Here is a 16924-nt window from a genome sequence, read left to right on the forward strand (position 1 = left end):
GATTTTTACCAATACATGAAATGGAGGTAAATTATCCAAAGATAACTTTACAGAGATTTAACATTTAAGAGTTTTCTTTATGGATGAGTAGGATCTTCTTCAAGTAGAGAAAGAAAAACTGGAGTTTCCTGGAGGAAGGGGAAAAGTATACAGTATGCTCTTTTCAAAATAGAAAAGGTCATGGTTTTGAGAAGCAAGACAACATTCAATGCATTAAGTTGGGTAGAATTGAAGTGGGGGGCATGAAGAAAAAAAAAAAGACTATAGAAATTGGGGTTGAACTTGGAAGATGACTTGCTGGCTAGGATAAGGAGCTTGGTTTCCGAAGGCAGTGTGGAGCTATAGGATGGGTATGATAGAGGAATGCCATAGTTAAGGATGTGTGCTAAACTAGTATTCTATAGGTGAAACAGACTGAAGAGGATAAGAAAATGAATCCAAAGATAAGATGTTATTAGTCAAAGAGAAAGGAAGAGAAAAGAGTCTGGACAAAGACTGTAGTGGTAGAAATGAAGAAAAGGGGAAAAATTAGTAAAATATTTTGGAAGCAGAACTAATAAATATTGTGTGAGGGGAAGTTGAGAGGGCTTTTAAGGCGACTTTCAGCACTTTTAGGTTGGTGAAATAAGAAAATGAGAAGAAAACACTAAATACGGCAGTTTGGCTGTTATAGTGAAATTTCAGTGTACAGATAAGAATAAAGATGAATTTATTAAAAAATGAAGCATACATTCAATTGTTTTCTGAGGGATTGATACGTATCTCAAGAAAAAAGATGAGGCAAAAATCTGATATTTATTCATTTGCCAATTATTTCATAATGTTTCGATTAAATAAAGAAATATGGATAATATATAAGATTTTGCTTATGGGTTTTATGCTTTTATGCTTATGTCTTTTGTATCATTGAAAAATTCAAGTCTCATCAAGTACTTATAAACAAATTAAATATGTTCTATAATAAATGAATGATAGAATATAATTTATAAGACATCAAATCTTATTTTGTAAGTAATTTTAAAATAATAGATGTAAATGAAGTAAAAATTTCAAACTATAGCCTCTCCAGGCCTTCCGTGACTACGAGCTTCTATCACTCATAATGAGGATTTATTTCCTTGGGAACCGTAAGAAGCAAGATATTTCCTTTTACCTCCTGACAGCAGCAGAAGCAAATATTTCCAATCATCTAAACCCTTCTGTTTCTGCATTCATTAGTGTATGCAATTAGTGGGAACTAGGCATTGACTGATTTGATTGACATGTGTTTATTTTCTCTCCCACACGCTGTGGAATCACAGCATGAGAGTAATGAAAGAAGAGCTGTAATTCTCAACCATGATTGTCTGGCTATTTATTATCGTCATACTTACAACTGGACCTGGTGGGCCCTGGGGACCTTCCCCTCCTTTCAGTCCAGGTGCACCCTGGAAAAGTGAAAAAATAAAGCAAATGAATCTCTATGAATTGGATATCAATAGGAGGAGATATCTGATTAATAAAATAAGGATATCAGATAATGTTTTTAAACATAACTACATATATACACACATATATAACAATAATCAAATGCATATGTTTACATATATTCCCTTAATTACTCATCGCTTTTTAAGTTCTGGGAAAAAATGCTTCTAATAAACAATTTGAATCACTTGCTTTATCTATATAGATGTTGATTATACCTGAGCTCCAGGAAGACCTCTTTCCCCTGGGAAACCACGTAATCCTGCTGGTCCATCTTTCCCTGAGATACCTTGAGGACCTGGATCACCCTAAAGAATATAATAAACATCCATCAAGACAGATTACTTTCTACACATATTTCTACAAACAAAATTGTGATTACTTCTAAACTCCTGTAAGTAAAATTTGAATCTTATTTAATGATGAGAATATTGGGTAGATTACTATATGCATTAAAATGAAGTACCCACTACCTACATTTAAGGGTATATGTATATAAAAGATTTTATGGTCAATGGAGCTAACAGTCTTATGTAAACGTTGGGCAATATCTTGGAGTATAATAAACACACACTAAATATTTTCCTGACACATCTTCTGACACTCATTTAAATGGAATCTGTAGACAAGTGGTGAGTATAGTGAAATATAAATTAAAGTTTTCGGCCAAAAAAAATTTCTGAAGCATGTTGTACCTTTGCACCTTCTTTTCCTGCAGCACCAGGAAGACCTTGCTCACCAGGAGGGCCAGGAGGGCCAGGATGCCCACGTTCCCCTATTGGACCAGTCTCGCCAGTTGGGCCCTAAATTAGATAAGCAAAACCACTTAGATTGCTCTTTTATTTTTGGCAAAGATAACACAAACTCAAAAACAGTATTATTCTCATTTACAAAAGTTTATCATCCTCACTTATTCTCATGATATCTTACAAAACACTTACAAAGCACTGAAAGTAGCATATCAAGTAACAGTCTAAAAAATTTTTATATAATCTTGGTTAGAATCTGAGTGTAAAAGGAAAGCACATAAAGTCCAAAAAGATGTTTTCTTTGCTTAATACAATAACTTCTGCAGAGTGGGGCAAGCCCAAGCATTATTAAAACTATGATTTTTTAAATACAGTTTTATCCCATTCCTTCTTTTCATATGAGGTGTCAAATCAGCTTAGTCGTAAAGAGGCATAGAAACCACATTGGTAGCCACTCAATGAATCACTGTTTAAAAATAAACTTAGGGCCTTGAGAACCCAAAAAGTCAGTGGTTCTCCTTGGAATTTCCAAAAGCTTAAAACTTCTCTACTATTAATCTATATTCACTGGACAAAGTCTAGGGAACGTGGCAGGGGATCCTGAAGGCAGTGAGTACAGATCGGCAGTTCCTCCTGGCCAAAGGCTGTAACAAATGCTCAGCTGCCTTAAATTGCAGCAAATGCCAAAGTGAAAAATATCAGGTCATTTATGTGTCCCTTGAGTGGTGCTGTTTTGTGGTGCTTGAGTATAACAAGCTTTCATGTATAAACAGAGGATGGTGATCAGTTTCTCTCTATCTTAATAAAAAGCAAAATGAAGGATTCAAGTTAAATAAAGGGCAAATTTTAGATGCTAATGTTGTTAAACAGTAGAACGTGTTCCTGTACTTGCTTAAGAAGTATATATATATTTTTTTCCCTAAAAATTCAACATATTCTTAACTGTTTATCTTGGATAAGGAATATACCTGTCCCTACTTGGGTATACATTTCTAGGTTTAAACTCCTGTAATTATATGATTGCTATAACTTCTCAATTTAACATTAATGTGCAAACATTTATCCAAAACATGATGTTTTCTTAACTATCTGAACACCAGAATTTAAACAGTAAGGAATACAGAATTAACCATAATTGAACAGCTATCACCACTGAGACAAAAATGATCAGAGATTCACATAATTGTTTAAAGAAAACAGTGGATATTCAGTATTGCAATCTATATTATTCCCATTAAACCAAATCTTTTGTCTTCACATGAAAGTATGGCTACATTTAAAATAGGCTGTTGGATATTTTTTCTCTTAAAAAGGACCAATAAAAAATGTAATTTGGTGAAGGTGCATCTTCAGTAAAACGCCCAGTATTTTTATGCCTTAATGTAACCAGGGGAACAAAAAAAGAAACACAAGTCTCAGAAGTTTTAGATGACCACAGTGAACAGAACTGTATTTTTGAAAGATGTGAGGTCCTAAAATATTCAGTTATGCTCCATGATGTTTATATTTCAGTTAAGAATCTAATTCTATTTCTGTTTATGGATATTAAGTATAATAGGAATATTTTTTCTGGTTAAATTTTCTCACAGAAAATAGCTATAAAGTTGTTTTAAACAGAAAAAAATAAAAGTTTTTTGGAGGAAGCTTTCTAATTACTGAGAAAGTATATGTAATGTTTTAACTAAAACTATAAGCTTCTAAAAAGAAGCCTTTAACACAAATAAGTATTCATGTTTACACACTCTATAAAATAACATAACATTTCCCTTGGCTCAGGGTTAACCTCCGAAATAAAACAATCAACAAATCCAATAAGTCTTCATTTTTGCTTCTGTTACACATCTTCCTAAAAACAAAATGCAGTTTTTTTGTTTCTCTAGATGTGTGTGTGTGTGTGCGTGTGTGTGGGTGTGTGTGTGTGTGTGGATGTGCATGTGTGTGTGCGTGTGCACATGTGGGCGTGTATGTGTGTGAGTTACAGTGTTGAGAACTATTTAGAGACAGAGAAAAGACTAAACCAATTAAATAACTAAAACATGTATTCACCTGCTTTTGCTCCTTTGTTATAATTTGTTATTAGTGGGGGGAAAATTCCAGCCCAGTAAATTAAATGTGTTCTGCCCATTCAATATGCTTTGCTAGGGAAGAAAAACATTATTTTCTATTACCATGAATTACTCTTTATAGTTATTTTATACTATAACTCAGAATACTGCACCAATTTTTGAGACTTCTTCTGCCACCTATCGTGAAAGAAATACTTGTCTCTTCCATTATTTTGTATATCCTCAAAGATAATTAATATTTATTTCTGATATAATTCATTATCAAGGCAAAAATCTTAAGAAACACCTAATATGTTACAAATATTAAAATTTTAGGATGTATATTTCTAAATCTAATTTATACTCAAAACATGAAGTCATTTTATAATTTAAAATTCTAGAAAAGATGATGGCCCACCTATTTATAAGGAACTTTGTATTTTATTAGTAGATGGTGTCATAGTCAGGCTTTAGTGTTAAATTCAGTGTGAACTTTCTGATTTATTTTCATTTATTTTATTCTTCTCTTTTATTCTTACAGGCAATTGAAAAGTTGCTTTAGTTAAGTAATAGTTTGTTGGTTTCATTTGATGTACGAAAGCTGCACATATTTAAATACAATCTGAAATAAAAAATACATCATTTTGAATCATAATAAATTTAGAAGATTTTACACAACTTAGGAAGGTTAAAATATAAACAAAAATAAATAAATCTTGCTCAGGAAATAAAGAAAAGGAACATACCTGTGGTCCAACCACTCCCCCTGGCCCAGGAGGGCCGGTCTTGCCTTGAAATCCCTAAGAAGGCAAAGTATTATCTGTAAAAGCTACACACAACACAAAGCATAAATCAAAATTCTATGAGATAGCTGAATGAGTCACATTAAAAGAAAGTCACCCATTGACTAAAAATATTTATTTTCAAATGCTTAAATATAAGTTTAATATGTCAAACTTATTTCAGTTTTCATTAAAATTCAAAATTTGCCATTTCAACATTTCACATGCTAGGGCAACAATTACCTTTAATAAATTAATCTAGAGCAAAAAATGTGTTCTTAGCCCTGTTCCACCAGGTCAAACAACATACAGAATTTTAACCCAGGAATGTTTATGGATGAAATAAATGATGATTTAGACATTCTTTGAAACAGTTTACTGATTGTTTACACAGAAATAAATTCACAGTGATATTAATACATTTCTCTCTATTATATTTCTAAAATCTCATAAAACAAGATATAAAAATAGACCTGCTAACATAATGCTTTGCACAGTAATTATTTTAGTATTTATCAACATTCTTTCTTATAAGAAATTCAAGAGATATAGTTGTAAATACATTTTGCAAATAATGCAGTCATTAAAATATCTGGTTGATTTGAGCAGAATATATTCACTAAATAAAACTTCTGGGCATATATTCTGGTATTTATATTTCTCTAGGCTGTAGGTTATTCATTCCACATAATTGTATTAAGATAGGAAATTTCTTACTCATGATAGTTAAGTTACTTTTGACAGCTGGAGACGTAGATAGAAAATATTGGGAGAAGAAGTTTTCAAATAACTGAATATTTTATTCCCTATAACATCTAGTCAGACTGAAAGTAATAAGATTAGGAAAAAAATGGGTAGGAACTAGTGATCTCACATTTCTATCACAATGCTCCTGATAACTATGAATGAATTATTTACAATAATAAAATTGTATAAGTAGGTAAAGATAAGAGTCTGTAATTATTGCAATTGATGCTACAGGGAAAGAAAATAGATTTCTTCTATTTTTAAAATCTATTAATTCAGACTTTCTGAGTTCTATTTGAGCTATCATTATCAACGTCAAAACCAATCAATTCTGAGGGGAAAGTCATAAAATTTATTTAGCATTTTATATTAGTCGCTTAATTGTAATTTTTCAGTAACTAGTTGGTTTGGAAATCTGTTATCAGATTTACATACACACATACACAGATACATAAACACATATATACACATGCACATACATGTATGTGTGTCCCTGGATTACCTCAACAAACTCCATGACCACAATTGCCATCTCTGTGCTGATGAACTCCTCCACTCCCAACTACTTATAAACCTCTAATCAGTACAAGCCCTAAAACTCTCACGGTAAGTGCCTACTAGAAATTTCCAATTGTATATCATGCTCTCTCTTCAACATTCCTAACATGGAACTTGCTGAATGTATCTTCTCTTTTGATTTTCTTCTGTGTTCCCCGCCTTTATAATGGAGCGTTTTCATATCCCAGGCTTTTCTTCAGTGCCCATAATTAATTCGTTATTTCATCTGAATGCGTCACCTGAGAAGCTCCCTCAAATACAGCTTTAGCTCACTTTTCCTAGTAGACCTGTCTTATTCAGACTAGAATCACCTCTTTCCTTCACCATTGCTGAGTTTTTCAAATAAGGTTTACTCACTTGTTTACATTAGCCAGAATCATCACCCACCAAACATACAGATGACAAAGTTCTAGCCAATAGGGGCCCAGTGTGTGAATTCAGTTACTTCCTTTGCTTTGATAATGTATCCTAAATTCTAGCCATGCTGATCTTCCTACCTTTTTCTGAATAGCCACACACCCTATATTTGTATGACCTGTTTCCTCTGTCTGGGTTATTCTTCTTCCAATTTTTAATCACTAAATTGGACAGGAAGATATAAAGGCAATTCCAAACTTTTAAAAAAAGTCTTAGAAAGCTTTTGTCTTAGTAACTGTGAGAGCAAGAATCACACACAAACAAAATACTGCAATAATGATTAATTAAATGTATTTGATTAAAATCAATACTTAATTGCAGAAAATCTGGACAAAATTACAACATAGACTTGCGCTCATACATCCTAAGAGGAAAGAGGAAGTTTTGACTGCTAGACCATGTGTGTGAGTGATGGATTTGGGAAAGCTGGAAGACAGCGTTGCCCATATGTCTGCTCATTCAAAACATTCAGACTGTTTGCGAGTATCTAATACATTTGATCTTGGGGATCTTACAAACAAACTATACAGGAAAACTTTTACAGTTCACAATAAGGTGTGCTTGTTCAATATTGTCATGTAATAAGACTACACTTGCCACTTAATTTTAGAATAGCTAGTCAAATTATGTTTTTCAAAGTTGCTGAAAATGGAAATTAATTTGACATATTCATGGGTAGTTTGAAAAATGTGCTGTTAAGATCCATCAGAAATGTGACTCCTATTTTGATAATCTTTAAAAGACTAAGCCAATTTTAGGACCAATATAGGATTTGGCATTATGCTTCTGAGACAAATTTGGGTCATTTCAATATAATAGAAACCATTTCTGAAGCTGTTTAAAGCCACCGGGAAAAATTGGGAATAGTTTCTATTATTCTGAAACTAGCCAAATGAATGTAAGATGCCAGAATAAACATTTAATTAATGGATTTCTGCCTGGAGACAAATCTCAAATATCATTTAAAAATTTATCCATTGAAATAAAATAGTAAATATATGATAAAGAATGCCCACTCTAGATTGTGACTCTTGTACAAGGTAATCCTTTGAATCTGGGTCAGCAGAGAACAAAGTGAGAAAAGTTGGGGCTATAGGTTGATTCCCTATTCCCTTAAAGTGGATGTGAAATTGGAAATATAATTTTTCAGAAGTAATCCTGGCTTTAATCTGTGAAAAACGACAAAACAGAAACATTCATTCTAGAAACATTATGCTATTTTTCTTCTATGTTTAAATCTCCATGTTCTATGTGATATAAGTATTTTCATTAGAAGTGGATGCTCCAGATTAAATCATAGACATAAAGGATTTTATAACAGTAATTCTCTAGCTATCTTTTCCCCAGAAGACATTTTGGAATATTCTACAGTTATTCCTAGAAAGTTATACAATGGCTTCATTAAAAATGATTTGGCTGAAAGATTTGAATGAGAATGCATTTGCAAATTCAGTGTTGACTCTCCTTTAGAAAGTTTATTTCCGTTCCTCATATAGATATCCTTCCCAAGAAGATACCTAAACAGTTTATTCTTTGGTCTCACTAAATCATATTTCAATTTCAACTTTGCTTTAGAAGTCCAAGACTCCAAAGTTTCCCATCTGGCTAAAGCTAAGAAATAGTGAAACTAAGAATTGCCACATGGTAAGCAAGGCAAGAATTGGGTGGCTGCTGACAGATTGTTTCCTCCATAGCAGAAAAATCATAATCTTTTCAGATTTCAGATTTATTATAGGACACTGCTATGCAACTCCAATATGTATTCAGGCTGGCCAAATACCCTAACGTGATTTTCAACCACATAGGCAAAGGTAGTCTGTATTTGTGGTTTCCTTGAGAAATCTGGATAAAAGTAATTATTGGTGAGAAGCAAGAATGTATTCCATGGAGACATGCTAACCCATGATGATTTCTGACTAGCATGACAATCCACTGGGATAGCCAGATGCCTGGTTTTTAACAGGAGCAAAATAAATAAGCTCACCAGGATACTCAAACCATCGCCGAGCTGCCAGTTTCCTCTCCGCCCAAATTGTTATACACATGGTAAGTTGTTCAGTCAATTTGTTTACTTTTATATTATTTATAGTTTTTCAGTAAAATTTAGTCACCATTATTGATTTAGTTTTTCCTATTTCACATGAAAGGATGCTTCTGACATAGTTCCCAACCAATTATACCTAATGGGTCCAATATCAGCAAATATTTAATCCCTTAGTTGTAGATTTAAAAAATGTTGTATTCTGTGCACGGCTATTCGTAATCTGTTGCCTTTGGAGAGTGGAGAGATGATGGGTTTGAGTGGAATGTATCTGTAAACAGGCTTCAGTGAAAAGAGTCAGAGGGACAATCTTGAGGCGATGTCCAAAAAATAATGGTGTCTTCTCCATCAGCTCATCCTTAAAATGCTGCTATTGACAGTAAGAACAATCATATCAACTAACGTCCTATTTCCTGAAATACATTTCTTGTGTCTATTTACAAATTTATGCATATATTTCAACAAAAGGCTTAATGGAATTAATTTTTCCATTTTTCTCAACCTAGTAATTCAAATGTTCATAATAAAGTAGCTTTCTATGAACTGATGTGGTAGACGGAAATTTTTAATAAGAGTAACAAGATCACTTACAGTCTCCCCACGTTGCCCAGGGTGTCCTGGCAGCCCATCCTTCCCAGGTGGTCCCTGAAATTACAAATATTAAATACCACGTCATAAATATTTATTTAATTATTTTATAGTCTAAATGTGATATGTTAGAAAATTGTCTTTTGTTTTTATATTTTCATTAGATATTTTACTTTGCTCTTCTGTTGATTTTATATATGGTAATATGCACATATAGCTCTTCAATGTAATTCTGTAGCTATAACTGCAACCAAAATAAAATAGTAGAACAGTTTTCTGAATATTTTACATTTAAATATATTTCATTTGCATCAATCATCTGTAAAAGAACATTTGCAAAGGTTTATATTTTCGTTTTGTGAAAATATTACTTCTTTAATACTTCACAAATGAATATTTCCCCCTTTTTGGTGATTTAGTCCTAATTCTCGGTGCATCAAAACTTGGATAACAGAGAGAAATAGTGCCCTCTAGTGGTAATCCGAGCTTCTAACTGACAAGAATGCAAAAGAAGGACGGGCCGGTGGCTGACACCTGTAATCCCTGCACTTTGGGAGGCTGAGAGGGAGGAACAAGAGGTCAGAGGATCAAGACCATCCTGACCAACATGCTGAAAACTCGTCTCTACTAAAATACAAAAAAATTAGCAGGGCTTGGTGGCACGTGCCTGTAGTCCCAACTACTTGGGAGGCTGAGGCGGGGGAATCGCTTGAACCTGGGAGGCAGAAGTTGCAGTGAGCCTAGATGGTGCCACTGCACTCCAGAGTTGAGACTCTGTCTCAAAACAAAACAAAACAAAACAAACAAGAATGCAAAATAAATACAAACTCATACAAACAATGTCATTTTACCTCTCAAATTTTTTCAAAGTAAAGGTAACAATACGTTGCACTCAATTCTAGAAGTTGTCAGGACAAATTTTTCCCAGTAGATTTTCTTAAATGTCCTCTTGAAAGAATAATGTTTGTGAAGTACCACAGAGCAAAACTGCTGCTATCACTTTCTATAAAGGATGCCGTCTTTGTCATGGTTTAAGAAATAAATGAAGCGAATAACTACAAACTTGAAGTGAACAACTCTGTGAGGCTCCTATATTTTAAATACTTAGTAGAAAGAGATTGCTTCTTTAGACTGCCTTATGGATTATTCATTCTACTCAGTAACCATCACATATCAAGTTCAAATTTCAAAACGTGGTCAATGGGTAGAGACAGAAATATTCTCACCCTTCTAGATGAATGAAATGATTCTTTTAATAATGATATTTTTTAATGACAACAGGTACACCTCTCACTGTATGTTAATTATTTAAATAAATTGGTTTTGAACATCTCTTTTAATATATGTTTTATAGAGTGAGTATGAAAACAGGCTTTGTTCCAAAATATCATTTTCTCAAATAGCTTTCTTCCAACTGAGTGAGACTTTTTCCGGGTTGGCAAGCTACTTCAGGAGAAAGGTTCTTGGCGGTGCCAGAACCATCTCTGTCCCTTAAGTCATCTGTATTGACATCCTGGTTGCCCTGTAAATTAACAACTCTAATTAAAAACCGTTAAGCTACTTCACAACATTATGACTTGCTTAGTGACTTGCTCAGGTTTTCCAGGGCTACCACTGCCATCCTCTTCTTCAAAAAACAAAATTGGGGTGTATCTAACCAAAGGTCCAAAACATTCTCGGATGTCATTTAACTATAGCTTCTTTAAAAAACATATATTAAATGCCCTTGTATCAGTCACTAGGTATATACTAATGCTAAGACTTAGTTTTGCCCTCAGTTTGGAGGTGACATACAGAAATAAGCAGTTAGTTAATTGGTAACAGACTTCACTGAGGTCTACTTTTACAAAATAGCAAACAAAAATCTTCTGTGCCTTATCACTGGTTTGACACATTGGCAATAAACTTGCTTTCAATTCTGGGCAATAATAAAAGTTTTACAGAGAGTATGACAGCTGAAGGATATCAAGTATGCCTGGCTTTTTTCCCACCATACTAAAGTGCTTCTTAAATGATATACTTTGCCATTAATACAAGACTTAATTTTTTTTTAACAGAGCTGTAAATATAAGATTAAATATCTCTTATTTGCTGACATAAATAACACATTCATTGCAAAATATTATAATACTTAAAAATAGCAATCTTAGATCTAAGTGATCACATCCTGGGAAGAATGCAACATAATATTTAATGGCTCTCCTAGATAGTCTGAGAGAGTAGTGTTAATATACTGCATTAAAAATTGGTGTCATTACTGGCCGGGCGCGGTGGCTCACGCCCGTAATCCCAGTACATTGGGAGGCCAAGGTGGGCAGATCACGAGGTCAGGAGATCGAGACCATCCTGGCTAACGTGGTGAAGTCTCGCCTCTACTAAAAATACAAAAAAATTAGCCGGGAGTGGTGGGGTGGCGGGTGTCTGTAGTCCCAGTTACTCAGGAGGCTGAGGCAGGAGAATGGCATGAACCCGGGAGGCGGAGCTTGCAGTGAGCCGAGGACACGCCACTGCACTCCAGCCTAGGTGACAGAGCGAGACTCTGTCTCAAAAAATAAAAATAAAAATAAAAAAATAAAAAAATAATTGATGTCATTATCATATTTCTTGATTTAAGTATGTACTTCTAATATCAAGCAGTTAGTCCTAAATAACCATAATGGCCACCAACTAATTCATAAAATAAGCAGACTAATTACCAAATAATTTCATTGTATTTATGTAAAAGTAATAATTTTTTCATCAAAATAGGCTTCCCCTTTGATCTAGTTGGTACAGGACAGAGGGAACAGATTTGGCGAGGGAATCTGTGAAAACTTGTAAGTAATTGTTTAAGGATGTTTTCTCACTTCTCATTGGCACTGAGTTTTGACTTTTTCTATTCTAAATAGAATGTTTCTCATACTAGTCATGCTATAAATCTTAATCAAGTTAATATTTTTTTAAATGGATGACTGCATATTCCCAAAATATGCTGATATGAGTATGAGACTAACAGAATCTGAAGGTAATATTTAGATCCATGTGTATATATGTCTGTGTGAATATACATCATATATATATATGATTTTTTTCCTGGTATGATGAAGGAGATGAATCAATTAATTTACAGGAAGAGGTTTTTCTATCTCTCCACCCCAGTTTCTTCTTTCTATATAAAACAGATGAAGCCGTTTCTATCCCAAACAGCATAAAACTGCATACTAGAGAAATGAGGTATTTTTATTTCATGCTCTAATATCTCGTTTGTTAGAGGAACATAGTATAAAAATTATTTTGTTTATTAGTGAAAGCAATGCTCCTGTCTTGTCTCTCCTACTAGAATGCATGCTTCTCAAGTGTAGGCATTTGTTATGCTTCTGATACCTCTTAGAGACAAAACACATGCACGATCAATGGCTCAAAACTTGTTGAAAGATACATAAGACAATGGGCTGAAAAAGTCCGAGAAAAAAATGAGTCAAATGGGTTTGTTTGACAATGAAACAATATTACATGAGTCAAGCAGTTCTCAACAATGCATACAAACACAAATGGTACAATACTGAGGTTATATACATCACTAAACTTTATGTTGCTAAACAGTAATCTAACACACAGCTTAAAAATAATTATGAGACTGTTTATAAATAAATACATACAGTGACTTTTGAAACTGTTCTCATTTCTCTGTGAAACTTTGCACAGTCTTCATGTTACATTTGGAGCAAAACTGACATAGTAGGTAAGCATTATATGCAGGTAGTATCAAGGTATACTTTATATTTAATATTAGCCATACGTATTGATCTTTCTATAATGTCGTAATACAGATAACACTACTTTCCTAATATATTTGCAGTAATAATGCAAAACTGTTCAGTGGTAAAATAATAATTTAAACAGTGTCTAAAATTATTGTAAAAAGTTAAAGATTGTCTTAATATTTGACATTTAATTATTTCAAAATAAATAATTCACCAATATGATTTGTGTGCACATTAAAGTGTGGGTAGTATTGTTCATCTGGACTAGTACAGTAGTTCACACACTTTAACATGCATCAGAACTGTCTAGAGGGATTTTTAAAAGATAGACTGGGCCCTTCCCTGCTCATCTCCAGAATTGTGATTTGGTCAGTGAGACAACATTTCTAACAATATCCCAAGAGCTGTGGATGCGTCTGGGCCAGGGACTACATTTGAGAACCACTGTCCTAGACAGGTAGAGAAGCCGACTCCGGCTGTCTTAAAGAAACTAATGGGGTTGCAAAACAAACTAACAATCAAACAAACAAACAACAACAAAGACCCCAGCATGTTCTATGTCCCCACAAATACTTAAATATGAAAACACAGTATTTCAATTAACTTTATGAAGATGCCTGATGAACATTCAAGTGTTGCTCTAAACATATTTAATAAAAGGGATATGATTTAATGAGAATTCTCATTACATTTTCTAAAAAGAATAGATTATAGCAACAGACTTGATACTAATATAATAAATTTTAGCATAACTTAAGTAATATCAAAATGTTGGAGGGATTTAGGAAGTGATATTTGAAGAAGTTTATATTGACGATGGAAGATAAAGATAAATTCTAATATACCAAATATTTAAGAGTTGGTAACAATTTGTAATGTCATCAATTATTTCCATTGCAGTAAAGGAGCAGCTGAGAGAATGATATTCATGTTTTTCTAGTCTTCAGTATACTATCAAAAAATACTTAATGAAAGATATTGAAATTATATTAAGAAACAATCTATGAACTTCATAAATTAAAAAGGTCTACTTTCTTTGATATCAATTGTAATTTTCTAGAGATTTTATCAATATCCTATCTAACAATATCTAAAATGTAAGCTGTGACTCTCAAAAATGAAAAAATATCAAATAAAGAAGGAGAAAGAGAAGCTCTGACACTTACAGGAGGGCCTTTCGGTCCAGGGAATCCAACTGGACCCTGAGGTCCTTGAGGACCCTGGAAATAAAAAGCAGTGGGGAGAAGTTAACAATATGCCTTAGAAGATGCATCTTTATACTTTGAGGTTTATTTATATTGATAAAATACAATGTATCGTATAGCTTCTTCATCACAGTGACAGAACTATGGTAATACAACATGATAGTAATTACTAATCTAGAAGTAAAATGGATAATTTTCCACACTATTTCTACTCAAAACTACACATCACATCAATGTTACCTCAGGAACACTGTAAATATTTAGAATTCATATGAATTAAAAGTGAATAGAACGTATAAATATTGAGAAGTTTTGCAGCGTCTTTACTTTTGACATTGGCTAGAAACATTCATAGAAGGAAGATATTTTGATTCGATTCAATTCCACAGCCCCTCATAAAAAAAAAAAAAAAAAAAAACTGTTTTTTAAATTTTTCCATCCCTGTTCTGTATCTAGCCATATATTCTAACACTAAGAGAGAAAGTATGTGACTATCTCAAAAAGACCACAGAAGATGCCATTAACTATTCTCCATATCTAAAATATATTTATTTTGGATGATGTCAATATATTTTTTACTCATGTATAAATTTCTTTTGTAGATAAGGTTAAAACAACTTTATTGTGTAGTTATTAATGTTCAGTTCAAATAAAAAATTATAATATCATTCTTGGCTTGATTTTTAATTAATTATATTATTCATCTCAAAGTTACCTATTTTTAAAGTGCATAAAGTAAGTCCCATCAGAGTGACTCCATTGTTGGCAAAAAAAAAAAGTAATTGGTAAGAGATAATCCTCCATATGACCAGAACATAATAGTTATTTATTTAAGAAGATTTATGAAAGATAGCATAAATAAAATGTGTTAAGTAATACATTTAGGGTAGGATTTATGTATTTTCTAATCAAAATAGCTTACTGAAGTTGATCTTCAACAGAATTTACTCCTTCTATTTATCAATCTAGGCTTCCCAAGAAAAATCTCATTACCATTCATAGCCAATGTTAGCTCAGAAATCATCACAAGTTTTTACTATTACCAGCATCTGATATTTAAAAGTATCTTCAAAGTTATATATAAAGTTACCAAAATAGATGTCACATGAAACTACCAAAACTACTGGGCAAATTTTAGGAACTTACAAAATTTTAAACTCTTATTAAACTATGAAATGACGATTCCTAAAACTCATTTTAAGTACAAATTTTAAAATAGTATTCTTTTGGTTACGTAGCAGATTCTATTTTCCTGATTTCTTAAAATGTCATGTTTTGCTTTCTAAAATTTTGCTGCCTTTCAAATGCACTTTGAATTTAAATTATTTTAAGAAAGAAACATTTCAAAATCATTACTTAAAATAAAATGAAAATTGAGTCTTCATAAAATTTCACAGCAAGCATTGGCATATTCTTTTTTTGTTGTTGATTTTTGAGATGAAATCTTGCTCTGTCATCTAGGCTGGAGTGCAGTGGTACTGCAACCTCCGCCTCCTGGGATCAAGCAATTCTCCTGCCTCAGCCTCCAGAGAAACTGGGATTACAGGGACCCACAACCATGACCGGCTAACTTTTGTATTTTTAATAGAGACAAGGTTTCCCCATGTTGGCCAGGTTGGTCTCGAACTCCTGACCTCAGGTGATCCACCCGCCTCAGCCTCCCAAAGTGCTGGGATTACAGGTGTGAGCCACCGCACCTGGCTGGCATATTCTTTGTGTAATAATCAAAATAGTTTCTAGGTGGGATTTAAAGAAAATCCATAACGACTCAGTGTACAGATGGTGTTGAAACCAGATCACCAGATAAAAAGTGCCTAAATTTGAGCTTTAAATAATGAATAATTTTTAATATATCCTAAATATCACAAGAGACATAGTTATGACAAAAATGACTTATTCTTTATATAAAATTCAAATTTATCTAGTTGTCTTGGTTCTGTTGTTCCATTTTTGTTTTGTTTTCACTTAATTTGGTAACCTTACACCTAACTAAAAGCTATATTTAACCTTTAATAACCAGCATACATGATCTGCAAATTATGATTATGCTGGATTACATTTCATTTGTAGAATATCTTAATAAAAGTTTATGTATACATATATATATGCATGCCATATATAACTATGTCATTAAATATAATGATAATTAAGGAGTCCTTTGAAATGGGCAAAAATAGGTATTTCATTTTCTAATCCAATAGTACTACAGAATTTATCCCCTGAACTTTCCCCAACTCATATATTTTGAAGAAAATATTTTATGGCATTACCTTTGCCATGTTTCAACTGTGTGCTTAAGACATGAACTAAATAGTTCAAGATAATTAAAAATTCTTGGCAGAAAATGAAGGCATATTTGGGGTGAGATGCCTCATTAACTACAAGGAACATACGAAATATGTTCTTCCTACATAGATACTGAAAACATATATGAATGTTTATTGAAAATAAATTTATCTAGATTACTAAAACAGCAAAACAAAACAAAAATTCTCAAGAGGTACTTTTCTTACTCTCAAAATGATTGTAAAAGTAATTGTACTGTTGGATGACAGTATTGTTGTTTTTCAAATTAAAATGCA

General features: G+C 32.9%; 1 protein-coding gene across 1 annotated transcript in view; it reads right to left on the reverse strand.

Moving 5' to 3' along the window:
- COL11A1 (collagen type XI alpha 1 chain) overlaps positions 1–16924 on the reverse strand; it is a 232172-nt gene that overhangs the window by 81774 nt on the left and 133474 nt on the right. Inside the window, exons 37-42 of the mRNA XM_017863237.1 lie at positions 14304–14357; positions 9398–9451; positions 5008–5061; positions 2163–2270; positions 1686–1775; positions 1374–1427 (exon numbers count right to left, since the gene is read on the reverse strand). Coding sequence (XP_017718726.1) covers positions 1374–1427; positions 1686–1775; positions 2163–2270; positions 5008–5061; positions 9398–9451; positions 14304–14357 — 414 coding nt within the window. The remainder of the gene's footprint in view (positions 1–1373; positions 1428–1685; positions 1776–2162; positions 2271–5007; positions 5062–9397; positions 9452–14303; positions 14358–16924) is intronic.

This window comes from Rhinopithecus bieti, unplaced genomic scaffold, assembly GCF_001698545.2.
Source record: "Rhinopithecus bieti isolate Rb0 unplaced genomic scaffold, ASM169854v2 scaffold_67730, whole genome shotgun sequence".
Classification (NCBI taxonomy): Eukaryota; Metazoa; Chordata; class Mammalia; order Primates; family Cercopithecidae; genus Rhinopithecus; species Rhinopithecus bieti.